This window comes from Protopterus annectens, chromosome 3.part1 (genome assembly GCF_019279795.1).
Source record: "Protopterus annectens isolate FY-2018-M chromosome 3.part1, PAN1.0, whole genome shotgun sequence".
Classification (NCBI taxonomy): domain Eukaryota; kingdom Metazoa; phylum Chordata; order Ceratodontiformes; family Protopteridae; genus Protopterus; species Protopterus annectens.
The window spans coordinates 1,653,307,176-1,653,335,155 of NC_056732.1; the positions used below are offsets into that span (position 1 = coordinate 1,653,307,176).

The 27,980-nt window shown below is 44.1% G+C and overlaps 1 protein-coding gene across 1 annotated transcript in view; it reads left to right on the plus strand.

The window, feature by feature from the left end:
- PEX1 (peroxisomal biogenesis factor 1) overlaps positions 1-27,667 on the plus strand; it is a 1,694,243-nt gene extending 1,666,576 nt beyond the window's left edge. The window contains exon 24 of the mRNA XM_044067676.1: positions 27,319-27,667. Within this exon, the coding sequence (XP_043923611.1) occupies positions 27,319-27,403 (85 nt within the window). The 3' untranslated portion in view covers positions 27,404-27,667. The remainder of the gene's footprint in view (positions 1-27,318) is intronic.
- Positions 27,668-27,980: the final 313 nt, after the last annotated feature.

Sequence of the window (27,980 nt, forward strand, 5' to 3'; positions counted from 1 at the left end):
GTGGATTTTCATTGTAAACACATTCTAAAAAAACTGCCACATGTTTTGAGGGATTCCTGGCATTGTCTTGATGTTTTTAGGGAAACACCTCTAGGAGGAGAGTATGTGATGGTCACTATTGATGTGATAAATTTATTTTCTATCATACCCCTTGAGTTGATAAAATAAATTTATTTTCTATCATACCCCATGAGTTGGGACTTGAAATGTTTAACAACTGTCTTCGGAAACATAGCGGGTTTCATACTGTAAACCGTAGTTTAATTGTTGATACAACCGAAATGGTATTATCAAATAATTTTATTATGTTTGAAGAAGAATACTTCAAGCAGGTTACTGGTATAGTCATGGGTGCCAGGTGCACACACACTTATGCCAACCTGGTGTTAGCAGATTGGGAGGCACAGTGGGTGTTCACTTCTGAGTACATGCAAAAAGTTATATTATATTTGTGTTACTGGTGAATTTAACTTGACTCTGTACTTGCCAGGTCACTGTTCTGTTGTTTTGTCAATTAAAGCATTTTTCTATCGTGGAGCCTTTCTGGTTTTTGTTTTACCAGTCTAGTCTGTTTGCCTTAACGTATGTGTGATTTGTGTTTTTATCAATGATGATCTTTCTGCCTAAGTATCTACCCTTATCTGGTGTTCTGTGGTATCTTGGCCCTCCATAGATATCTTCCTTATTTCTGTAGTGCTCTAATCTCCTGCTGCTGTCATACATCCTTGATGAAAGGCTATAACTTCTCCCATAATATTCTTTATATCCTATCTTTCTACTTTTGATGGAATATGTAGTATGGTAAGTGTAATTCTTACACCTGCCAATAACACCCTCACAATTATACATTTTCCCCTCCTGTCCTTAAGTTGTTCCTCTGTTTTTATTGCTCTACCCTTTCTAATTAATATTAAGACCCATTTCATCCGTTCTGTCATATCAAAATTTAAGATGTATTCAAATTTTTTACATTGTATAGCTTCAAAGAAATTAAGTAATTTGGAACAAAAATGTGCATGAGTGTACATCAGTGACAAAAGAATCATGTTGCATTTACAAGAAACAAACTTTGTTTCCTCACCCTTCTGGTCTAAATAAAGCATTAATCCTAAAGTCTCCTGTAGGAACTGCTTCCTCCCTTTTTTGAAAATAGTCACAAAGAAGTGTATTCATCATACATTGAGAAAAATGGAGATGTTGAATGAGTATTAAGGTACATTGGCAGCATATATGTTACGACTTTATAGAAAAGAACTTTGATAGAATGTCAGTCTTTTGGATGATGTTTGTGTTCTGGTAGTGTTATATTAAATAAGTATTTAATACCGTCTATCATATCTATTCCTAAATGTATTAATTTTGATCAAATTTTCACTTCTTTGGTATTTGTTAGCTGTAGCAAGAAAGACAGAAATTAGAAGTAGAAAGACACACACTTCCTGTCTTTCTCTGAATTTATATATTAATTAACCACAATTTATGATAAAGAAATGAATCTGTTAAAAAGATTGAGATGTAATTTTGTTGTACTGAATTATTAATTCTATCCAAAGTTAATGATGCTGTTAGGTTAATATAATAAATATACCGTAACAGTTACAGAACAGTTTTAATAAAGAACTGTATAAAATGTACTGGAATGTTAAGATTTATTAGTTTTGGTCTCCGTGATATGTTGAGTTTTGTGATTATTTGCAGTTTAAGTTAACATCTTAGTTCATTTTTTAAATTTTTAATAAACATTTTATATATGCATTATACTTCAAACACAGCATAATGCATTTTATGTATGCACAGTGCTGTATTTGTAGTTCAGTGTGATATGATGTTTTTTTCATTCCTATTCAGATTAAGTAAAAGTGGCATCCCAAAGACATGCTGTAGGTCGATTGGACACGCTAAATTGGCCCTAGGTATGAGTGCGTGCGTGTGTGTGCCTTCTGTGGAAGGTTGGGTGCCAGGCTGGCAACTTGACACCATAAAACTCCACTGCCAGTCATAAGCGGACAGGTGATCCACTGTGGTGACCCCTAACTGTGAAAAGCCGCAAGAAGAAGAAGAAGAAGTTGATACCCCCATCCCCTTTAGACTGATATACGATAAAGTAAAATTATATGATGATAAAGCTGTTTGTGGCTATTTACATAAGCAGTCACCAACTGCTGGCCCAGTAAATCGCCATATGGCTACAAGGAAATCCTTGGAAAGTAGGATGGCATTCTTGACTGCATTATGTACTCAAGTTTCCTATTGTTGTAATTTCTCATACCATTGCAGAAAACATTTGTTTATTTACCCACAAAAATCTTGTTTATTTGGGTACTCTGTGGTGTTCCATTGGTTTACCACAGGAGTCTACATTTTGCAGTTTTTCAGGCAGACAGACTTTTTATGAATAATGAAATGTGACCAAGGTGTTCATGGTAAAAGCCTTTATTCATACATGATGTGGCAGTCAGTGGAAGAAAGCAGACAACAGCTGGTCACAGTGAAGTGATTGCTGCTAAGGTTGGAGGCAGTGGATGGTGTCTGACAGCAAAATGAAATTCATTACTGCAGGTATTCCTTGTACTGTCTGTGTTGGCCTAGTAAATCACCATATGGATACAGGGAAATCCTTGTAAAAGTAGGATGACATTCTTGAGTGCATTATGTACTCAAGTTTCCTATTAGAATTTCTCAGTATTTTCCCTTTTTTAAGGTGCCCTGGGGAACTGACATATATAACTTCATATTCGGAGCCATTCAAGACAAGTCTGGGTTCTAGGCCTTCAGTAGTAATAGGGTTTAACCCTGACTATCCTTGTCCTGCTTCTCTTCCTTTTCCCCACCCCAGCCTTCCTTCTTTCTTCTTCTCACAAAATATCTGGCAAACTTTCATTTGCCTCCTAATATAGGAAACAATCACTTCCTACACTTTTTTTGTTTTGAACATCATTACAAGAGGTTGCAGTCTTCAGAGGAATTCCATATCAATCCCCTCAGACATTCTACGGGTTCCAAAAGGCATGAACTCCTAATTCCACCAGTTGTTTCTTAAATCATTTTTGTCAGGAGTCACAGAAGGATTGCCGTGCACTTAAGTGTAGAATGGTTTGATTTTCATTGCAATCAGTGTTGCAGTACTGAGTCTTGGGACTTCTTCCCTTGCAGAAGCCCACATCAGACTGAATATCAAGAGTCCTTTACCATTCCCCAGGCAGCAGATGTTCTCAGCTGTCCGATGTCAGGGTATAAGGAGATCAGTGGCCTGCACCAACTTTACTTCTTTTATGCCATGTAGTCCGTGTCTCCACAATGCACTGATCAGCATCATCAGTCCTTTGGTTAGCTTGAATTACCATAGGAGATCATAGGAGGATACTAGGTTAATGACCCTAAAAGGCCTTTTAAGCCTAGTCATTCTCCCCAGAAATATAAGAAAAGTATTAGTCTCTTAGGTTTTGAGAGGGGTATATAAACTTAGGCATGAGTGGTTGAGCATTTAAAAGCTCTCTCTCTTTCTCTAAAAACAAAGACATAGGTGCTAAATTTACAGCTCCCCAACCACTGATCCAAGTTTCACTTGAATAACTACAGGGAAGAACATTGCTTCTGAGATGCATGCCTGTCCCGACAGCATGTCTTGTTTAAGTGACAGGTGAGGTTTAGGTCCCTGGATTGGATGTGTCCAATGCTATTGGTTTTGCAGCTATGCAGCATGTCAGTTATAGCTGAATCAGAGAATGCTCTGTAAGCCGCACACAGTTTGCCTCTCAGCAGCCTGAAGGAGACTAAGGACAAGGCTTTGAGGTGGTCCACATAGCATTTATTTTCAAAAACATCTATTCTTTTTATGAGTAACCTCTGTAGACTTTCCATCTGTTGGATATGCCTGGTTGGGTACATGCTGAAGATGGCATTGTACTCAGTGACTGGTCTTATGAGGGCAGAGTGCAACTGAACAGTGACATCTTTGGACCTAGATAATACACCTCAGACCACCCAGAAAGAAACTTAACCCCTTCTGGGACCTAAATGTTGTATCTGAAAAACGTACACTGCCACCTTTTGAACCATCTGCCTCTGTCCCTATTAAACTACTGATGTAGAAAACAGTCCTGCTGTTACCATTCACCTCGGCAAGGCTTATTTCTGAGTTTCAAGCCTTGATGCTCAAGGAGCCATTCCTAGTCTTCCACTGAGACAGAGTTACCCCAAAAACCAGTCCCTCCTTTATGCCAAAGGTGGTTTCAGAAATTTCTTTGACTCAAGCTATACCAAACTCCTAAAACAGGGGAGAGAGAGAGAGAGAATCCTCCACTCCCAGACATACACAGTCAACTAAAGTTTTTTCCTCCACAGGGCAAACTTCGTAAACAGACCTGACCAGCTGTTGGTGGCCTTTTCAAGGGGACACAGGGCAAACCAGTTAGTGACAGACATTCTCTAAATGGATTGTAAACTGCATCTCTTTCTGTTACTCTCAACATGACAAACACTGCACTAGCAGAGTTAGAGAACACACCAGTAGATATAAAGCAACCACCACTCTGCCTTTTCTAAAAGAATGCCCACACAGACCATTTTAGAAGTTGCCATCTGATCCTGTGTACTACCACCCTGGCTCCATCTCTATGGCGAGAGCTGGTTTAACTGTGCCATCCTGCAGAGTCTGCTGTTCACAGATCTGGTCTCAGTCCGACCACCCAGCTAAGAAGCTTTGGAAGTCTTCCCAAGACTCAGTACTGCAACATTTACTGTGACGAACATAGTACAGTTGTGTATATAACTGAACATAAATGTAGATGTTCAAGTAGGTCAGTGTTGCGGTACCCTTTTCCTCTCTCTGGCTGGGGTGGTTCCTTTTATCCATTCATCATTTTCACCTTGACCCTCACTTCTACTTCTCATTTCAGGAATCCTTACTCATAGTAGGAGTGGTTTGGCCAGCAATGCTCCACCTCTGGAACACTGTTCTTTGTAAACGTAGGACAAGAAAGACCTACAGATGTCACAGGCTGACTCCGTCCTTTTATCCCGATGTCCTGTCTTCAAATGGCTGAGGACATCTGCTGGCTGAGGGATGGTGAAAGACTATGTTATTCAGGCCAGCTGTGCATTTCTGCACAGCGGGAAATCTCAAAACTCAGTACCGCAACAGTGGTCTACTTGAGCATCTACAATTATGGTAAGTTACCTATGCAACTGTTATCTCATCAAGACTTTTTCTAGACCTCAGGAGAGAGGCACATTGGAGATCAGTTGTAAACTTCTCCAGGCTAAACACATTTCTAATTTTTCCGTGTTTCAAAATGCTCTCCATCTCTCTCTCTCCATCTGTATCTCTCTGTCTCTGGCACACCCTCTCTTTTTCTCTCTCGGTCTCTACCTCTCACTTGAGTCACAAACATCCACAAATGTCAAAGAAGGTATTTAACATTCTCTGTCGTGGACTCTCACTGTTAGTTTACTTCTCTACCCTTTGGACTTGTACAGCACATAACACCTGTCACAGCTGTAGACTCCTGGAAATTCACATTTGTGATTACATAGATAATTTGTCTGATCAGGCTGTTTCTACTTCACATCTTCAAAAGGCATTGGACATGCTATGAATCTTCTCCAGAATCTAGGGATCATTCTCATTCTAAAGAAATCTTCACTGATTCTTTGTTACAGAGTTTGTTTTTTTTTAGACTGCCTAATAGATACCGTACTTCAAGCAACATTTCTTCCTCTAGACAAAACAACAGCATACATAACCATCTTTCTAAATCTAGAAAATGGAAGTTTCTATAAGCCCTTGGGCCCATGTCTTCAGCCATCCTCATGGCCCCTTATGCCAGGCTTCACATGAAGAAATTCCAGTGATATCTCAGGTCATTCTGGATTTAGCATCAGAATTCCACCAACCAACAAATTCCGCTCATTCCCTGTCTGGTTTAGGAATTGCTTTGGTGGGTCAAACAGGTAGACTCCAATATGGAGGTTCTCTTTGTACATCCTCACCCAAACCAGAGCATTGCAACAGATGCCTTGAACTTTGAGTGGGAAGCTTGCTGTTGTGGAACCAAGGTCCAGCATGTATGGAGCCCTTCTTTCAAAAAGAGTCATACCTATATCAATAACCCATTTGACTTGACCAGTGCACTCAGAGCTCTGCACTAGTTGTGGACTTCATCTACTCTCCAAGTTATGATAGATAGTACCACAGTCATGTTGTAGTTAAGCAAGGTGCAGATTAGCTGTGATTGTTTGAGAAGTAGCCTTTCAACATAGTCTCTTTCTTCAGGCAGTCTACATTTTCTTTCATCTGAACACTGCAGTGAACTCTCTTAAGTAGATCTGGGACAGACCTGCACAAGTGAATGTAAAAGCAGTTCAAGCTCCAACTATTGTACAAGACATGGCTTCTAGTAATGTAGAGGAAAACATAAATCAAGTCTGCTCATAGCTGATTAAAATAAACAAAACATTAAAAGAGTGTTTCAGTTCAAATAAAAAAAGGCTGAAAAAAATGGAAGAAGCTTTAAACAGCTATTCTGATGAACTGATAAAACTGCAAAAATCAGAGTTCAAAATGAAGAAAAGGCTGGCTGAGTATGAAGCTGCTCAAGAAGAGTTGTTTCAGAAAAACAGGCTAGAAGACAGAGTACACAGGGAAAAACCTGAGATTTTCTGCTGTACTAGAGAAATTGGAAGAAATGGACTATATATTAATTTTATGATAGCACAAGTAAGCAACTGGACTGATATGCCACATCAGGATTTGTTAATTGAAAAGACACATCATGTGCATACTCCAAACCTGGCCAACAGAAAGCATCCAGGGCCTGTATTAATAAAGATGCAATCATGCCAGCTGAAAGTATTGATTGTGACAAAACTGTGGCAGAAGGGCAAAGCATCAAAAACTGGAGACAGTACAGTGTTTGTGGAAATTGAAGAACATTTATCCCAGCAATCAGGGAATGTTGAAAATAAGGTGTGAAATTAAAGCTGCTATATCTAGTTTTCTTCAGAATATTTTTTCCTAGAGGATCAAAATGATTTTTTGATGCAGAACAAGGTAAGGACGAAATGTGAACGTTTGTCCAACAAAAAGAGAGAGGACTCTACTTCACTCTTCTGTTAATAAAGCTTATATAGAAACTTCACCAGTGAAACCTTTTCTAATGTTCCAAATGAAAATGCTTTAGAGACCAAAAAAGCTCAGGAGATGACAAAAAGAACCGGGAGTACATTGGACTTGAACTGGAGTTTTGGCGATGTAGAATACCAGCAACACAGAAATTAGTGAATAAATGTAAAATTATAAAGAATCAATCACGTTTGTGAAATACTGGACTTTTGTTGACTTTATTAAACTTGTGGGGGACTGAAAAGTGTATACCCCACTTTGTGTCAGTGTTTGGAAGGACACTAGAAGGAAAGGGAAAAAAGTTAACTGTAAGTAAAACATTAAATTCCATGTTATAAAGTAAAGCATTTTCAGTTAGGGTTGTATGTGATATACTAAAGTAAACAAGTGCCCCCTCTTTTTTCTTTTTTTAGTTTTAAGAAATGTAGGCATTACAGTGTAAAACGAAGCAGACTTGATAAAAACATGTTTAAGTCAATATGTTGTAATCTGGGGTTGTTAAGGTTGTGAATGGGGTGTAAAAGTGCACAGAATATAATATATGTAGAGCTGATATGTTTTTCTCTTAATTTTGCATATGTGAATGTCTGGATTAATGTTGTTGTTGTTGTGTCTTTCGGCTTTTCTTGGTTAGGGGTCGCCACAGCGGAACTCCGGTCCACTAATGATTGGCAGTAGATTTTTACATGCTGAGTTGCCGGCCCTGATGCACAACCTTCAACAAAGGTACGCCCATTCATGCATGACTCCACACAGAAGACGCTCTAGCTGAGAATCAAACAGGGCAACGTCTTACTGTGAGGCGACAATGCTACCGCAGCACCACCACCGCGAATGTCTTGATTAATGCCCCTGGATTAATCTAATAAGTTTCTTTTGTAAGCAAGTAAACAAGCGAACACAATGTAATTGAAAAGTTTTCCTTTAGTAAATAAATGTTCTGTGTAAGTTGAGAAGTCTGCATCTGAGAACAGCTATACATTTTCTTTTTATGTTTCCATGGAGACACGCTGACTACATGGGTAGGCAGTAAAAGCCAGAGCACTTTTTTCAGGCTAAAAGCTAATGTTTTCTGAATACATTGAAGTATTTTTTCACATCTGGGACAGGAATAAAGTTAAAGAACAGACAGCAATTATTGCAAGCAGGAGCACAGGCATATGTGTTAACATATGTGTTAGCATAAGTAACCTTAATTTTAGGTAAGGTAATGCCTGTGTGTGCAGCTGTTGATTTCGGACAGTTGCTTCTATCAGGAGGGTTAAAATTCTTTAAGTTGTATGTAGTTTTTGTGTGCTTGTCTTAAGGTAATAGGTTCTGGGGGCAGAGGGTTGTTTCTTGTTTGAGGATTTTCAGTAAAACAAAATGTCTTATAAAATGTGACACGTTTCATGTCATCTCCATTTCAACCTAAGTATCAACCTGCCAAACATTAGTGGGTGCATGTAACACAAAAGCTGGAAATAGAGATTTAAAAAGTTGTCTTATATAATAAGTAGAAATAATAAATCCTGTCATAATGGCTGTAATATCTGTATTATTTTGGAAAGTTAATGGCCTCATAGATCTAGACAAAAAGAAAAGAGTATTGAATTATGTTAAGAAATGCAGAGTGCAAATACCAATGCTACAGGAGAGACATTTGGAAAGAAGTGAGCATGTGAATTTGATAAATAATGGATTTCAGGAGGGATATTCAGCAGAATATCAGGGACAAAGGAAAAGGGGAGTACTTATAATAATTGCTAGAGGAGTTCCAATGGTAAAAGAAGAGGGGGAAAAATAATGGCAAATTTGTGGTCATAAGGGGCTACTGGAAAGAGAGGAGGGTTACACTGGCATGTATGTATATTCTGCCTAAAACTGCTATGATGGAGAATAAGAAAATTTTGGTAGAAATAATCAGCTTTCAACAGGAAAAGACTACATTATAGGTGGGAACTGGAATTTGATTAGCAGCAGTGAGGATGTATCTGGGGACTTTGAAGGGAAAACTTTGGGTAGATTCCTGAAATATTTATGAAAATATTTGGTATTGAAGACATGAATTCAGAAGTAGCAACTCTGAGAATATTTACATATTAATCCCCAAGGTACAGTAACTGGGCTAGACTAGACAGAAATTATATTTCACAGGAACTTGTCATAGAAAGCTTCGACATACATCCTGTTGTAATTATTTCGGACCATGTGCTAATATCAACCAAGATAAAGGTGCAGGGTAATAAAGTAAAAAAAGAAGATCTGAAGTAGGAGATTCATTTGTCTGCAACCTGTGGGTTATGGATCCGATATCGGATCCGAACCGGCATGGTTTACTAGCTATGGATCCAAGCTCTCAGCTCCTCCCCTCACCCATAATGCCCTGCTCTACCCTCATGACCTCAGATCTCGTTTGCCGCGCATGGTGACTGGATTGGTTTCTCAAGCTCTCAAGCTAAGTGCTAGTTTTAAGTGTTAAATTTCAAAATTTAAAAGATTTTATTGTTTTTTTGTGTGAAAGTGTAGGTTCCCCTTTTTGTATATTTACTTTTTTAGAGTTAATCTAAAAGTTATCCCTCCCCTCGCTGTTAGAGTAGTGTGTGTGTGTGTTGGGCCTGTGAGTTTATATTGTGTTCTTTAGTTACTTTTAGTTCTTTTTTAGTAACTACTGTTTTTAGATTGGGATGGCAGAACAACCCAAATCTATCTTTTCTAAATGCTCCGAGTGTGGCCATAAGCTTTCCCCAGCTGATGGCCACACTCGGTGTGTTAGATGCCTGGGGGTTGAACACATCACATCTGGATGTTCCATTTGTGCAGGGTTCAACCCCAGGGCATTGAAGGAGCGGAGGTCCAAGCTTGTTTTGGCGGGCCTTTTACCGCCGCACTCGGCTCCGACCTCCGCTCCTTCGGGCGTAACTGCACCTCGGTTATTCCTTCTGCGGCGCCCTCCTCCTCCTGGGACTCAACCTCCCGTTTCTGGTTGGAGGAGAGGGACGCTACAGAAAGGGACCGGAGGGAGAAGCACCATAAGCGGCGGGCCGAGACCTCTGTTTCGGCCCCGCCAGCCAAGCGGGCTTCTCCCCCGGCTCCGTTGTCGGCTCCATTGTCGGCTCAGTCTCCTCCTTCTCGGCTCCGGTCTCCAGTGTGTTTTTCACCGGGACCTGAGGAGGAGGAGACCCGATCTCTGTCGAGGCTATCGAGGAGGCACTCCAGGCCTACCTCGGTAGCCTCGTCGAGATCAACGTATAGCCTTTCGGATGCTGATCTGGACCGGATGATGAGAAGGTTCATCCAGGCCCAGATGCAGATGGGAGTGCTCTTGCCTCCCCTCTGGGGAGCTCAACACCCTTTTCAAACCGATTGCTCCTTCTCCGACCCGCTACCGGGTTCGGAGCAGCTGGAGCCGAGCAGCCGAGCCGGGGTGGGTTGGCGCCGATAGTGCTTTGTACTTCGGATCCGACCCTGCCCTCGAGTGCATCGGATCTGACCTCTCGGAGCCTGGATCCGAGCCTCGGATCCGTGGGGATCAGTGCTCCTTCAGCGCCGTCTGTGTCGGTGCGCACTGTCGCCGGATCCGGCGCCGGCGCCGGCTCCGATCCACTCTTCGGATCGAGGGGAGCTGATTGTCGGATCCTTTGGTCGAGGTCGGCTCCCCTTCGGCGTTTGATGTAGTGGAGAGGGCCCTGTTGAGGGTCTCCGGACCCCCGGCACTTGTTTCGGCTCTGTCCCGCGCTCCCTCTGCACTGGGCCAGGCTTCCACCATCCGGCCCTTGGGACAGCCCGCTTCTGTGCCCCAAGCTGCTCCAGTGGAACAGGTTGCTGCTTGCGAGGAGTCCTCGGACAGCCCCCCAGAGGATGTTCCTCGCAAGCATACGTGCAAAAGGAGGCACATTGACTCCCCCGAGTCTCTCACGGAAGACACGGACTTGGAGGAAGGGGAAGGCTCCCCACGGTCACCCCCCGAGGATGTCTCATTTGGGGACATCATGGAAATGCTCCGTATAAGGGGGTGGTCTGCCCCAAGTCTTCCTCGGACGAGACCGTGTTCTTGGAGGCATTTGAAGCGGGCCCGCCTACCTCTTGGGTGTCCTCCTGCCGACCCCCTGGTGGACCTCATTACCACCAGGGCGTGGAAGGAACCGGACACCGTGGAGCCAATCCCTAAGAGGCCCGATAGGATCCTTAGCCCACCGTCCGACCGTGCCCATTGGAGTAAGGGGCCTCCGGTAGATGCCATGTTGGCGGCGGCCACCAAGAGGGAACTGGCTCAGGAGAGTCCCTCAGTCCATCCCCCGAGCAAGGAGTCTCGGATGATGGACCGCTTGGGGAAGCGGATGTTTAGTTCAGCGACCTTCTCGGTAAGGGCGCTGAACTACCTGGCACACGTCATTAGGATGCAGCGAGATCTCATTAAAGAATACGCTGCATCTCCCCAGAGTCCATGTCGGAGGAGGACAGGATGCTGCACTCCACCCGCATGGCCACTCTTAGATCAGTTACTAATACCTCTATGCGGCTACTCTCTCATGCTACGGAAGGCGCCGCTAGAGCTGCAGGGGCAGGCCTAGTCACTAGACGTCAGGCCTGGCTCCGTCACTGCGATTTTTCTGAGCCCTTCAAAGCGTCGTTTGCGACGCCTTTGATGGTTCTGCCCTCTTTGGCAAAACCGTTCGCGAAACCTTGACCCAGAGCGAGAAGGACGGGAAGACTCTGTCTGCCGTCGGAATCCACTTCTCTGCACCCCAGAGGCCCTACTCTAGGAACCAAAAGGGTCAGAAGAAGATGTGGTTCCGGAAGTCGCAGCAGTCCCAGCCTGCTCCGGACAACCAGTCCTTCCGTGGCAGAGGAGGACAGGGAGGACGCCGCCCTAGAGGCAGAGGGGCTCCCAGGAACTTCGGGTCCTGAGAACCTTTCTCTGAACGGCCCGCGCAGCAACCCTGAGGGGTTGCCCGGCTGCTCCACTCTGGAGGCAGTCGGGGGCGTTCGGGCACCTAGCGGCATGGGAGTCCATAACATCAGACCGCTGGGTTCTCCAAATCATATCCAGAGGATACCGCATCCCTTTTCTTCGCCTACCAAAGTTGAAGTCCCTCCCAGACGTTCCACCCAGTCAACGGGAGGCCGCTTTGGCAGAAATTGGCCATCTGCTAAAGAAAAGAGCCATCCAGCCCGTCCCCCCAGACCAGATCGGATCAGGGTTCTACTCCAGGTTCTTTTTAGTGCCAAAAAAGACGGGGGAACTAAGACCAATTCTAGACCTTTCTCTCCTGAATCTGGCAATCCCCAAGGAAAAATTCCGAATGGTCACTCTGCAATCTATTCTCCCCCTTCTGGGAGAAAATCACTGGATGTGCTCTATAGACCTCAAAGATGCGTACTACCACATCCTGATGGACAGGCGCTCCAGGAGGTTCCTCCGCTTCCGGCTGGGAGCCAGTCACTACCAGTTCCGGGTCCTTCCCTTTGGTCTCACCACAGCCCCCAGGGTGTTCACCAAAGTATTAGCAGTGGTAGCGGCCCACCTGAGGCTTCAGGGGGTGCAGGTCTTTCCCTACCTGGACGACTGGCTTCTTACCGCCCCAACAAGGCATCTACTATTATTGGCGCGAGACTCCTTTCTCCATCTTGCTCCCTTTCTGGGCATTACAATAAATACAAAGAAATCCAACCTGGAGCCCTCACAGCTCTTAGATTTTATAGGGGCCAGGTTAGACACAAGGAGTTTACGAGCCTTCCTCACTGCGGACAGAGTTCAAAATCTGCAGCTCCAGGTGCGGGCCATTCTCCACTCAAGTTCTGTTCCGGCGGAGTTGGTCCTGAGGGCTCTAGGGTCCATGGCGTCTGCTATAGCACTTCTTCCTCTTGCCAGGCTCAATATGCGCATCCTCCAGTGGACTCTCTTAATACAATGGTCATACCTTGCTCTCCCTATGCATCATCCCATTGCGATCAGCAAGGCTTGCAAGCGGTCCCTCCTGTGGTGGCTTCACTCCCCAGATCTCCATGGAGGCCGCCCATTTTGTGCCTCTCCCCCACTCGCCACGGTGACCACGGACGCCTCCCGCCTCGGGTGGGGGGGGCATTTTGCGGGCCGGACCGTCCAAGGCACGTGGAACGATTCAGAGACCTTACTGCATATCAACGTTCTAGAGATGAGAGCAGTGCTCTTAGCGTTGCAAGCACTTCAGGACTTTCTTCCCTTGGGAACAATTGCGATTCAATCGGACAACATGTCTGTTGTCTGGTACATCAACAAGCAAGGGGGAACAAGGTCTTACCCCCTTTGTCGAGAAGCCATGAGAGTTTGGGAATGGGCAATCTCCACCAACCGCTTTCTATTAGCAATGCACATTCCGGGTCTGTCCAACATCCTGGCGGACAGGCTCAGTCGCACCATTCTGACCCCTTACGAGTGGTCTCCCAATTTTCAAGTAGTGGAACGCATATTCGCACGGTGGGGAACTCCTTCATGCGATCTTTTTGCCTCTCCCTCAAACACCAAGTGCGACAGTTTTTTCGCTCTGATCCCTCCTCCAGGAGGTTCTCCAAGAGACGCTCTGGTGCATGCTTGGCCACCCGGTCTTCTTTACGCTTATCCACCCTTGCCTCTGATGCTCCAAGTTCTTCAGAAAGCCTCTCGGGTGGGTTGCAGAATGATTCTCATTGCTCCGTTTTGGCCTCGACAGATCTGTTTCCCCTTTCTAAGGTCTCACTCGGTGAATCCTCCTTGGATTCTAGATCCCATTCCGGATCTGATATCCCACCCATCCTGCATACCCCCTCCGAACCTGGACAACCTGAAGCTGACCGCTTGGCTGCTCCAGTTCCACTCTTGATCAGGACTCCCGGTATTTCGTCACCTGTTAAGGCAATACTGGTGGCAGCTCATAAACCGTCCACTAGGAAAGTCTACCGCAGCAAGTGGAAACGGTTTTCTTTGTGGGCGGAGCGGCAAGGCCTGAACCCCTTCACGGTTCCTCTCCCTTTAGTGCTTGACTTTCTAACCACTCTTTTTAACGATGGGGCCAGCAGTTCCACAGTCAAAGTACAACTGGCGGCAATTTCTCATTATCACGTTGGCCATGACTCTAATCCACTTATGTCAGCCAAGTTGTGTAAAATTTTCCTTAAAGGTACTTTTCTTCTCAGGCCCCCTGTAAAGCAAGCGGTTCCTCCTTGGGACCTCTCCTTGGTTCTCCAGGCCTTGACCGCCCCCCCCCCCCTTCGAACCAGCGGCTACGGTGGATCTCAAATTTTTGTCTTTCAAGACAGCCTTTTTAGTAGCCATTACATCGGCCAAGAGAGTTTCAGAGCTTCAAGCATTATCAGCTAAACCTCCTTACTTGGTATTTCATCAGGACCGTGTTTACCTCAGGACCAACCCGTCCTTTCTTCCTAAAGTAGCTTCTGAAGCAAACATTAATCAGTCCATTAACCTCCCTGTTTTCTTCCCTAAATATGAAAACAAAGGTGAATACAGGCTTCACTCCTTAGATGTTCACAGGCAACTTAGATTTTATCTAAACAGAACGGCTGGTCATAGGCAATCCGACCAGTTGTTTATTTCCTTTGCTAAATTTAATTTGGGCAAGCCAATTTCTAAAGTTTCTCTGTCTCGCTGGATTTCACAGTGCATCTTATTGGCTTATCAAGCTTCAGGAAGGCCGCACCGGAGGGTGTACACCCACTCAACCCTGTCAGTATCTACCTCGGCAGCCTTCAAGGCTAGGATTCCTCTAGATGATATTTGTGCAGCAGCCACGTGGGCTTCATCTCATACTTTTATTTCCCACTATAAGTTGGATCTTGCATCTAGGGTAGAGCATCATTTGGCTCCGCAGTGCTCGAATATCCTTCCATGACGGCGCCCAAGATTCAGGTAGCTGGGGACTCTGTCCCACAGGTTGCAGACAAATGAATCTCCTACTTCAGATTTAGAAGTTATGTACTCACCATAACGTTCCATCTGAGTAGGTGTATTCATTTGTCTGCAACCATCCCGCCCTCCTATCCCCCCTGGCCTTTCAGTTTCCTGCATATTATGTGTTACCCTTTTCAGGGTGTTTTTGCTGTTGGCAAACTCGATCTGAGGTCATGAGGGTAGAGCAGGGCATTATGGGTGAGGGGAGGAGCTGAGAGCTTGGATCCATAGCTAGTAAACCATGCCGGTTCGGATCCGATATCGGATCCATAACCCACAGGTTGCAGACAAATGAATACACCTACTCAGATGGAACGTTATGGTGAGTACATAACTTCTAATTATGTACTCACCATAACGTTCTATCTGAGTAGTTGTACTTCATTTGTCTACAACCTGTGGGTTACGGATCCGTATTGGATCCGAGCCGGCAACCTTTGCTAGCATCAGCTCTGAGTTTCAAACTCCTTCTCTTACCCATAATACTGCTCTACTGCCTTCCATCCCCAGATCAAGTTTGCTGAACTTGTACTGAGAACCCGACCTGACAGATTTACTTGTGACCTATACTGCAGCCTGTAAGCTGATTATGCGCCAAGGTCTGGGGGAAGGAGGGAGGGACGGAAGACAAATGAAGTACAACTACTCAGATGGAACGTTATGGTGCGTACATAACTTCTTTATCTGAAGTAGTTTACTTCATTTGGTCTTCAGCCTGTGGGACAGAGTTCCCGGCTACTAAACTCCTGGGAGGCCCTCATACAAGGATATTCCAGAGCACCGTGGAACCAAAGGATGCTCTCCTTCTGGAAGTCAAATCCAATTTGTAATGAGAAATAAATGTATGAGATGAGGACCAAGTAGCTGCAGAACAAATATCGTCCAAAGACACTCTAGACAAAAAGGCCACAGACGTAGCCATGGACCTAGTGGAATGAGCCTTTACCTGACCTGGAGGAGACATGCCTCTGTCCTTATAGACCTGCAGGATGCATGAAGAAATCCATCTAGCTATAGTGACCTTGGAGATAGATTTCCCAAAAAGGGTTTATAGAAGGAAACAAACAATTGATCAGATTTATGGAAATTTTTTGCCCTGTATAAATAGAATCGTAACTGTCTAGGAGCAGCCAACATGTAGAGTTTGTATTCCATCTTGTTTGTAAAATTAGGAAAAAACACAGGCAAATTGATAGTCTGATTGATATTGACTGGTGATGCCACCTTAGGAAGAAAGGATGGATTGGTTTGTAGGGAAACCCTGTCTTTGTGAAAAATAATTTACGGAATTTTGATGGACAAGGCCTGTAATTCTGAAACTTCTTGCAGAGGTAATAGCTACCAGAAAAGCTGGTTTCCAAGACAAAAATTTCAGATCTGTAGTTGTGGCAGGCTCGAAAGGTGGTGCGACCAAAGCTTGAAGAACCATAGTAAGGTCCCACGGGGGAACAGGATCTTTAACCGTGGGGGCATGACAAAAAGGTGCCTTTGATAAAGGATTTACACAGTCTGGAAGAGGCTAAGGAGGCAGAATTCTCGCCCACATGAAAATGAGAAATGGCAGCCAACTGAACGTTGACAGTAGAAGAACTAGCTCGGTGTTGGAAAATATCAGCTAGAAAATCAAGAATGTCAGAAATAGGAGCTGTAAAAGGGTCTAAACTCCTTTGAGAGGCCCAGAAAGAAAAACGTTTCCACTTGCTGCAATAAACCTTCCTGGTCAAAGACTTATGAGCAGCTACCAAAATAGATCTAACTGAGGAGGATAGTCTGGGAGTCCTAGCAATCACAGGAACTGGAGCAGCAAAGCCGTGAGCTTCAGGCTGTCCAAACTCGGATGAGGCACCCCCCGAAGGGTGTAAAACTAAATCCTGAATGGGATCTAGGATCTAAGATGATGCCAGAAGGTGAGACCAAAGGAAGGGAAGCCATACCTGGAGAGGCCAGAATGGGGCAATGAGGATCACTTTGCTCCCAAGTCGATGAGCGTTCTGCAGAAACCTTGGAATGAGAGGTACTGGCCGGGTAAGCATACAGAAGATCGAGAGGCCAAGCATGAACTAGAGGGTTTCTGGGGGACTCCCACGGCAGGGGGTTCAGAGCAAATAACTTGCTGCACTTCACGTTGGAATGAGATGCAAAGAGATCGCAACAAGTTTGACCCCACTCGCTGAAGGTCTGTTCCACTACTGACAGATTCAGAGACCACTCGTAAGGCATCAGAATGATCTGACTTAGCCTGTCCGCTAGAATGTTGGACCATCCTGGTATGTGCTTTGCAATGAGAAAGCGACCAGTGGAGATCACCCATTCCCACACTCTCATTGCCTCGCGACAAAGGGGGTAGGATCTGGTCCCTCCCTGTTTGTTGATATACCAGACCACTGACATGTTGTCTGACTGAATAGCAATCATCCCCAGAGGAAGAAAGGCATGAAGGGCCTGCAACACTAGAAGGGCTGCCCTCATCTTTAGGACATTTATATGCAAGCTGTTCTCTATGGAGGACCACAGGCCTTGGACTGTCCTGCCCGAACAGTGCCCCCCCACCTGAGTTGGCAGGCATCCGTGGTCACTGTGATTTGGGCCGGGCTGGAACAAAGGGTTGTCCCTCCAAAATCTCCGGAGAGCTCATCCACCATATGAGGGATGACTGACAGACTTGACTGAGTTGAATAGGATATGTCAGTAGCAGTTCCAGCAGGGACCATTGAACTGCTAGAGTCCACTGTAGAATCCTCATGTGTAACCGAGCATATGGGAGAAAAGTTATGGTCGCCGCCATCAAGCCTAGGGCCCTCAACACCGATTCCGCCATTGGAAGATGAGAACAGTAGATCAGGGAGACATGCATCCTCAGGTTTTGAACTCTCTCCGAGGTCAGGAATATTTTGCACTGAAGAGTATCTATCCTGGCACCAATGTAGTCTATCACTTGTACAAGGTCTAGCAGAGATTTGGATGTGTTCCAAATGCAGGGCCAGTGTCCGGAAATAATCCCTGGTTTGGGAAAGTAGACGCCTTGTGGGAGCAGTGAGGAGCCAATCATCCAGGTACGGATAGACCTGAATCCCCTGAAGCCTCAGGTGAGCCGCTACGACCACCATCACTTTGGTAAACACCCTGGGGCTGTGGCGAGACCAAAGGGTAGGGCTCAAAATTGGTAATGATTAACTCCTAGCCAGAAGCGGAGGAATCTCCTGGAGCTTCTGTGCATTTTTATGTGATAGTAAGCATCCTGGAGGTCTAATGAGCACATCCAGTTGCTCTCTTGCAGGTATGGCATGATGGACTGTAACATGACCATCCGGAACTTCTCTTTGGCAACTGACAGGTTCATTGTAGAGAGGTCCAGAATGGCCTTAAGTCCCCTGTTTTCTCTGCCACCAAAAAGAACCTGGAGTAGAAGCCCAGTCTGGACTGATCTGGGGGGATGGTTTTGATGGCTCATTTTCATAGCAGCTTGGACATTTCCTGTGCTGCTGCCTCCTTCTGCATGGGTCGTACATCCAGGAGGTGTCTGGGAGATATGGGAGAACCCATGAAGGGGATAGAGTAATATCTGGATATGATTTGAAGCACCCAGAGGTCCATTGTTATGGACTCCCATGCCGTTGGGTGCAAGGACAATCGGCTCCCAACTGCCTCCAGAGTAGAGCAGTCGGGTAACCACTCAGGGTTGCTGCCTGGGTCTGTCCGAGAAAGGTTCGAGACCCAAAGTTCCGCGGACCCCCTCTGCCTCTGGGCCAGCATCCATTCTGTCCCCCTCTGCCTCTGTGGGAAGAAGAGCCCTGAGTGTCCCAGGAATACTGTGACTTCCGGAACCACATCTTCTTTTGCCCTCTCTGGTTCTGAGAAAAGGACCTTTGAGGGTTAGAGAAGTGGATCCTGACGGCAGACAGTGTCTTCCCATCCTTCTTACTCTGGACTAATGTCTCCTTGATGGTCTTACCGAAGAGTGTAGAGCCGTCATAAGGGGCATTGGCAAATGATGCCTTGAATGGTTCGGAAAATTTACATAATCTGAGCCAGGCGTTACGCCTCATGAACATGCCTGACCCAGCCACCCTAGCCGCTCATTCCATAACATGGAAGAGGAGTCGCATGGACGTGTTAGATACTGCTTTTAAATTGGCCATCCTCACAGAGAACAAAGTCTTGTCCTCCTGCGACGTGGACTTGGGGGGGAGACTCCTCCAGCTCCTTTACTAGGTCGCGTTGAAGTCTAGTGACATGGGAAAAATAATTCAGCGCCCTGATTGAAAAGGTAGCTGAAGCATACACCCTCTTCCCTAAGTGGTCCATCATCCACGACTCTTGGTCAGGAGGGTGGACCAAGGAACTCTCCTGGGCAAGTTCCTTCTAAGTGGCTGCTGCTACCACCATGGCATCCATGGGGGAGCCCTTATTCCAAGATGGCCTATCAATGGGGGGTGGCTTAGAATTTTATCGGGTCACTTTGGGATAGGCTCCATGGGGTCCGGTTCTTTCCATGCCTGCTAGGTGACCAAGTCCACCAAAGGATCCGTGGAAAGGGACACCCAGGAAGTAGATGGGCCCGTGCCAAAAGCCTCCAGGAACACAGACTCATCAAAGAAGGTTTGGGGGTGGACCAACCTCCCCACTGGCGCAGGATCTCCATGATGAGGCGACCTTGGGGAGCTCTCTCCATCATCTAAGTCTGTGTCCTCAATGAGGGACTCGTGGGAGTCCAAGTGCCTCCTCTTGCACATGTGCTTGCGAGGCACATCTCCGGTGGGGCTTTCCGGGGGGGCGCTTGCAAGCCATTTGTTCCTCGGGGGAACTGTCTGGGGCTCCTTGAGCATGGGCTGTCTTTCTGGTAAGATGATGGGGACCGTAGACAGAGCCGAGGGGGTCTGGGAGGAGTCCAAGGAGGTGGTCAGGGGTCTCGATCCGATGGAGAGAACCCTTTCTACCACATCAAATGCCAAAGGAGAGGAAACATCCTGAAAAAACAATAAGGAGGTCAGTCTCCCCAGGTCCAAAGCAAGAATCGGAGCCAGGCCCAAGGTGGACGGAGCTCTGAGGGAGGGATCCTGGCACAACAAAGTCGGAGCCAAAGAAAAAGGTTCCACTCTCTCGGATCCGACACCCAAGCTCCGGCTCCAAGAGTGGCTCAGATCCAAGCTGGTCGGATCCAAACTGCTCCAGGCAGCTATCAGCGTCAAGGAGGCAGGTACCATTGGCGCTGACCCCCTGACTAAAGCCAACCTCGGATCCGAGTACTCCGAAGCCGAAGGTCAGATCGGAGAAGGAGAAATGTGTTGAAAGAAAGGAAGGAAGCTCCCCCCTCCAGAGGGAGGGGGAGCTGGCAAGACCCCCATCTGGATCTGTGTATGGATAAAGTGCCTCGTCATCTTATCCAGATCCATATCCAACAAGAAGCGAGTTGACCGTCATGAGGCCACGGACTCAGACCTGGCGGGTCGAGGCACCAAGGTCCGAGAGGCTGGACGTGTCTCCTCCGGCTCCAGGGAGAACCTTGGAGATCGGAGCCATGGGGAGTCACGGGTCCGTGTTGTCTTAATTGGAGAAGCGAAGTCCGGGGACCTCTTCCTCTTTTCCCTCGTCTTCAACTCTCTGTCACTTTCTGTACCTCTCTTTTGTTCCGCTACCACAAGCTTTAGTACAGGAGGTTGAGTCCCAGCCTGGGAGGGAGGAGAATCCAGAGGAAGAGAGGAGGGAGAGGCGGCCACAGCAGCCACTGTGACCGAAGATGAAAGAGAGTCGGAAGGAGAGAGAAGACCTTTGAGGGCCAACTTAGCCTTCCTATCCTTTACGGCACAGGGGTTGAAGCCCGCACAAATATTACAATCCACACTCAGGTGGGCCACACCCAAGCATAAAACACACAGAGTGTAGCCATCCACTGGAGATAGCTTATGGCCACACTCTATGCAGGACTTGAAAACAAGCTTTTCAGCCATCCTAAATAACAGAAAGATAGCCTAGAAAAAAGACAGGCAAGATCTTTTTAAATAAACACACACACACATCCACTCACCACACTCGCTATAGAGAACACTGAGGGGGGCTACTACCTACACCACTGAATCTCTAACTACCTAAAAACCACTAACACTCGACGCACCAAGCAAGGGGAGGAGAACGGGGACCTGTACTAACACTAATCTGAAGAAATTTAGAAAATTTAACTACTCGCAGAAAGTTTTAAACCCACTGCTAGTTGGAGCTCAGAACACACTATGTGAAGCAAATTGCAGCAAACAAGATCTGGGGATGGAAGGCAGTGGAGGAGTATTATGGGTAAGGGGAGGAGTTTGGAGCTTGGAGCTTGGAGCTGATGCTAGCAAAAGTTGCCGGCTCGGATCCGGTACAGATTCGTAACCCACAGGTTGAAGACCAAATGAAGCAAACTACTTCAGATAATGAGACACTGGCACTTCCCCACCTACCTGTTAAAAAGAGAGGAATTTAAGGAATGAGTAGTGAAAGTTATTTGGTAGTTATTAGGGAAGATAGAAATTTTTTCAGAAATTACAGCTAGTGAGTGGGATAAAATGAAAGTGGAATTAAAAAACAGGGTCAAAATAAAATAAGAGATCTGGTTAAGAAGTAACATGAATTGTTTAGCGGGCTTAAAGTATTGCAGAATAAGGGGAATCTCACAGAGCAAGAAGAGGTACAACTGCAGAGTGCCAGAGAGAAAATAAGGGAGTATATGGGTAATACGCAAGAGTTTAGAAAGCTTTCTGCTTGGTAACTGTTTTTGATAACTCAAAAAAAAAAAGAAGAAAAACTTTTAGCACAATGATTTAGGCAACAAAAAGTTAGAAAGAGTTGTTGCCAAACTTAGGAAGCCTGTAAAAAGAAAAATAACCAGAGATCCTGGTTATTTTAAGATAGGAGATAAGATGAAAATGATGACGTGCAATCACTATGCAGGGAAGTCTCAAAGAATAGATGGTATTGCTGTGGAAGTCTTGAAGCTAGGAGCGAAGAAAGTGATAGAGATCTGGAAGGTTTCATTTGACAGTATTTTATGAGGAGGGGAGGCACCAGCATCCTTGAAGAAAGCTGTGGTGACTGTAATACCTACAGACTGGTAAAGACCCAGCAGACCCAGCATCATACAGGCCCATTTCAGTTTTAAACCACAATTCTAAAGTGTTTATGTCTATTAAAAGACTGGAAAAATGTTGCTGAAATTGGAAGATATGGGTCACTGTGGTTTTCTGAAGGGGAGGCAAATATTTGACAGTATTAATAGGTTCATAGGTTGGTACTAGGCTATCGGCCCTAGGGCCTATAAAAGCCTAGCCATAACAATTCCCTGGCTATTTACTTCCCTGGACCCCTATCTAGCAGGGCGACTGACGTGATCCCTGGGTTGAATTTCCTATCTCTCATCCAATCATCAAGGTTCCTTTTGAAGAGGGCCAAAGAGGCGCTCTGCTTGACATGTACGGGTAGCCTATTCCAGTCTGGGGAGTCACTGGGTCAGGAATCTATCCCTCCAGCATGTTTTGTTCATTGTGATGACAAGGTTTAGATCCATGGAGCGTGCTTCTCTGAGGGATTGGGATTTCTTTAAGTGTATCATGTCCAACAGCTCTGGGTTTGACATGGCCATGTATGTCAAGCAGAGATCACCTCTGAATAGACAATATGCGACAGAGTATAGTGGGACAATGACCAATTCATGTGTGGGTACATCATTTACAGTTATAGCCTTTGTTTTATCTTCTTTAATTTATATTGCCAAAAGACTTGAAACTGACTCAAGATGTTCCACAACACTGATATGTCCTTTCTGGTTTTATCAGGTACAAAATATAATCATCTGTAAATAAATCCAACTTTTTTTTATTACCATACCAATTATATATATGAATTTCTGAGTCCATTATTTTCTTTGTTAATGGCTCTAAATATAAAACAAACAGGGGGAATGCCTGGTTCCTCCCTTCAGACATAGCTTGTCAGAAATGAACTCTCCCACTTTAGCCTTTGACACTGATCCTTCATATAACCCCTAATTAACTTATTGTTACATCTGGGGATGCAAATGCTTCCATTGCCTTACTCAAAATCCCAGCTTACTGTGTTAAATGCTTTCTCTGCATCAAGACCCACCAACAAAAGCTGTATTTTTATCTGCTGCTTCCCTCTGGATCATCTATTTCTCTGAAGTACAGGCCAACACTAAGGGACTCTGGCTAACAAAGTTCGCAGATGACTGCAAACTGGGAGCCATTATTGAATCCCCAAATGATGTGGACATTCTACAAAAGGGCCTTACAGAAACAGGTGCTTGGTGCCAGAGCCATGGGCTCAAGCTTAATGGCAAGAAAGGTATAGTTGTTCCCTTTTGGGAAAAAACATGTACCCAGGAATTACCACATAGGTGGCAGTACACTAAACACCGAAAGTGTGATGAGAGACTTAGCGACACAGGTGGATAGTGGTCTTACCTTCGAAAACCACATTGCCACAACAGTCAGGAAATCCTTCTGTGTGGCACACCTCATCACTAAGGGCTTTTCATCTAGAAAAAAGGAGGTCATTGTCCCACTGTACTCATCCCTTATTAGACCCATTATAGAGTACAACGCCCCATTTGGTATGTACCTCACAAGACATCTGCAACAGCTGGAAAGGCCACAGAAATACCTCACTAAAAGAATCACAGGCCTAAAGCAGATGCCCTATGCTGACCATCTAAAAAAAACTCCAGCTGTACTCTGTGGCATAGCGTCTACTCAGAGGCGATCTCTGCTTTACATACAAGGCCATGTCAAACCCTGAGCTGTTGGACATGCGCCACTTAAAGAAATCCCAATCCCTCAGAGCCACACTCTCCAGGGATCTAAACCTTTGTCATCACAATGAACAAAACATGCTGGAGGGATAGATTCCTGACCCAGAGACTCCCCAGACTCTGGAATAGGCTGCCCATACATGTCAAGCAGAGTGCCTCTTTGGCCCTCTTCTAAAGGAACCTTGATGATTGGATGGGAGAAAGGAAATTCACCCCGGGGATCACGTCAGTCGCCCTGCTAGACAGGGGTCCAGGGAAGTAAATATTGTAGGAAGAAATATCAACGTAATTGTTATGGCTAGGCTTGTATAGGCCCTTGGGCCGATAGCCTAGTACCAACCTATGAACCCAATACATGCAAAATAATGTTTTGGAGGAGGAATGAGGTTTAAAGGAAAGCAGGAATTGATAAACGTGAAATGTATAATGTTTGTTACTAGGAACATGTTAATATTTTTTTTTTATAGAAATATATGTATATCTTAAATAATTCATGAAAGGTGTTAAAAAAACAAGACAACACTGGTTATCTCTGAAGGAATTGGCAAGATCATTACCAAACTCTTCCTGTCTTGGTAAAACTCAGGATAAAAAGTCTGTAATCCTTCCCAACTGCATGACCATGAACCTCACAGTATGGATATTAGGATTTTAATCCCATTTAGCTACCAGCTCTCCCGGGATGTGCTGAAAATATTCAGAGGCCAAAACACCTAACATCAATAAAGATTTTCTGTCTGGTATCACAGTAGATGACTGAAGCCTGGCTTAGCAGAGACCCCCCCCCCATGGTTCTTAAGTATCATTGCGATTTTCTCAAATCTGTCTTATATTGTTTATCCATAAAAGTACATATTTCAGCCATTTCAGCTTGTTTGCCTGTGGATCCTCCCTTTTCAAACATTCATCAGGTAAAACTGTTTCTCAAGGGGGTCATCCACATTAAGCTGCAAAGAAGAGGGCAACTCTCTTGAGACTTTAAAAAAAAAAAAAACATTGTACAAGTCAAATCTTCCTCTTTTTGAACCATCTGCTAAAGCTTTTGACCTGGAAAATTGTTTTATTAATTCCTGTAACGTGACCTTGAAGAATCCCTGAATTTCAGATGCTTTTGTGCATTCTACCATATTTATTTTGTCAGAAGGATAGAGTAGATGTTCAAACCAATCTGTCATTCATGCTTGAAGTAGTGTCTGAATTTACTCATAACCATCCTATCCATCTTCCTTTTTTCTTTCTAAACTGTCAAAACAACGAAGGATGAATCCTTCATTTTTATATGTTCATAGACAGCTCAGGTTAGGTTTAGAGGGAAAAAAAATAAAATCTGAGAAGATCTGACCAATTGTTTGTTTCTCTCTCTCGCGCGCGCTCTCTCTCTCTGTGAAGTGAAAATGGGTTTTCCAGTGTCTAAAAGAAAATTTTCAAAATAGATCTGCAATGCAATTCACCTCCACTATTCAAATTACAAAAGTTAGTTACCAGGACATCTTAGGCCCACTCTACCTGAGCAATAGCTTTTTCATAGCCTTTCATGCTAGGTGTGGATTCTGAATCTGTCCTTAAAGCCACCACTTGGTCCTGTCGCCATACTTTCAGTAAACATTACAAACTGGATGTTCAGAACTGGATTTGCTAAAGCTGTCCTTTATTGCATCAGAAATTCAGAGGAAGTTTCCTGTTCAGCCACTCAATCTGATCACACTTTGGGAATCATCCCAGATGTTAAGAATACTTCAGCAGTGATCTAATGAAGAACATAGTACAACAGTATTAGTAACTTAGTATAATGGTAGATGGAAAAGATCACTCTGTAGTGGAATAATCTCTTTTGGCTTGGCCAATTTTTCGTTCCCACACACTAAAACTTTCCTATACTGCCTTATTTCACCCTGTATTACGTTTTATATGTCAGGGTTCTCTCATACATTACTTTAGGAAGGTAACCTTTTATTTATGCTTTAAATCAGAGTAGGAAAGCTGTGAAGATGGTAGAGAAGTGCTCTACTCATACTAGCTGGCACTTGATAGGAAGATATACGCCTCTCATGGTAAAGATCAGGCCTTTGAGAGGCTGAATGGCCAGACGGATGGGGACTTTTATGGAGAAAGTCCCAAATGTAAAAACTATTGCAACAGTCATCTATTCAAATGTCTACCATTATGGTAAATTACCTACACAATTATTATTTTTTTTAATTGTTTTCTGTGTGTATTGTTCTTACACACACACACGTCACAGCTGACTCCTACAATTACCCATTGGACAGTCACCAGTATCTGCAGAGTTTACAAGGCAAATGGGAAATGGCAGTAGATTGTGTGGTCTTCTGCATCTGTGTTACACTTTTTATTTATGAACTTTGCCATTTGTTTTTTGGATAATACTTGGATATAATCATTTTAATAAATGTCAGCTTCAAGATTATGTGGAAGTGATTTGGGCAAAATCTGTCCTTTTTTATTTTTTTTAATTCTGATGTAAAACCTTTCTGGGCTGATTGCCTTAACTAACCTTCGTTTTAAGAATTCTCTCTTTACCGTTTCTTCTGGGAGTAATTCAAATCTCTTCCTTCCTCTCCCCCAGTAGTCCATTATATTTCTCTTGTTTTATTTGTACGCAATTGCCTTCCATCCTCCTGTTTTTGTAAAACCTGATGTAAGTATCTGTTCAGTGTTTCTGCTACTTTTTCTCCTCTTGCTCAATTCTGATTCTCATTTTGAAGTCACATAGTACTTCCATGTTATTTTTCCATTATTGCCTATATAAATTTAAAAATATTGTATCCAGCACTTTAATAGCATTTGCGATTCATGCATTAATCTAACCTTTGAAGTGCGAATGAGGTTGTCTCTCTTGCAGCTGTTTCTTTTGAATCCTTCTAGCTTATCACTGGATTGTTTAAGGTTTATAGCACAACAGATCTTATTGTATGCTTTTGCATTTTGGGAACCACCTGTATCAGCTGAGCAGCACTCACTATAAATGATTTAAAAGTAACACATATATTCTGTATTAATGTTTGTGTTTTGGCATCAAAAACATTCCCCATCTTTACCCATATAAGGCAAATTTCGTCCGCCTGTCCCTGGCGTTCTTAGAATGCTGGGGGTGGGGGTTGAGATCTTTGAAAAGTGAAATAGATAATCATTCTGTGTAGTTAAAGGATGTACTAATGTACACTTCACTCCTGTCTTCAGTGTCAGATGACAGGCAGTGCATGAGCAGTCCTGCAGCAGGACTACACTAGCTTCCTTCCCCTGGCATGATCAAGCCATCTACATCTCATTCCACTCTCTCCCCTTAAATGGATTCTTTGACACCTGGACCCACTAGTCAAATCCAGGTTAGCTGGACAATGTAATGTTACATATTGTGACTTGTGTGTTCTGTTTAAAGAAAGTTTCAATGTATGTACTCTGTAGACACAACTGATGCTTAAAAAGAAAGTCTAACATGTTTCTGTATGTTGATGTTTTTTTCAGGTATGAGAACTTTCTGCATTCCCGTGAAAGGAGAAGCTACAGTCGATCCACCCTGCAAGCAGGGCAGAAGCTTACTCTGGCCTAGTAGTCCAATGTACTGTTATAAAAATAACTTACCACAGAACTAATCTAATATTGTAAATCTTGTAAATATTTATTTGAATGCTGTATGCATAATTAATTGGAAACATAACTGTACTATACTACTTTCGCTGATATTGATAGTATGCTATGTAATTTAACATCACATTAATTTTATTACGTTTTATATCAGTACTGTTGCCTCTTTTCAAATGCAGTAAATATTTAACTGTGAAAAAAGGTGCAGCCTAATAAATGACAAATCACGCATGGGCAGTTTTTAGCTTTTATTTTATTAAAATCAGCTGAGTACTTTGATATTTAATTGTTTCATTTGGTTTATTAGCAGGGTGCTGTTTGAACTTGATATTATATTTGTTTTTATAGGTTGCTTGTCATGTTTCTCAGTACATATCTGGAAGTCCAGGAATAACTTATACACAAAGTCTTTTAATTTCATTTATTTTTCTATGTTGTGGTATATTCTATAGGACATAATAGGTGTCTGCAGGACACAATTACCTACAGCATCACAATTACAGCACAACTTCACAAACTTTTGGCTTCAGTGCTGTTGAAAT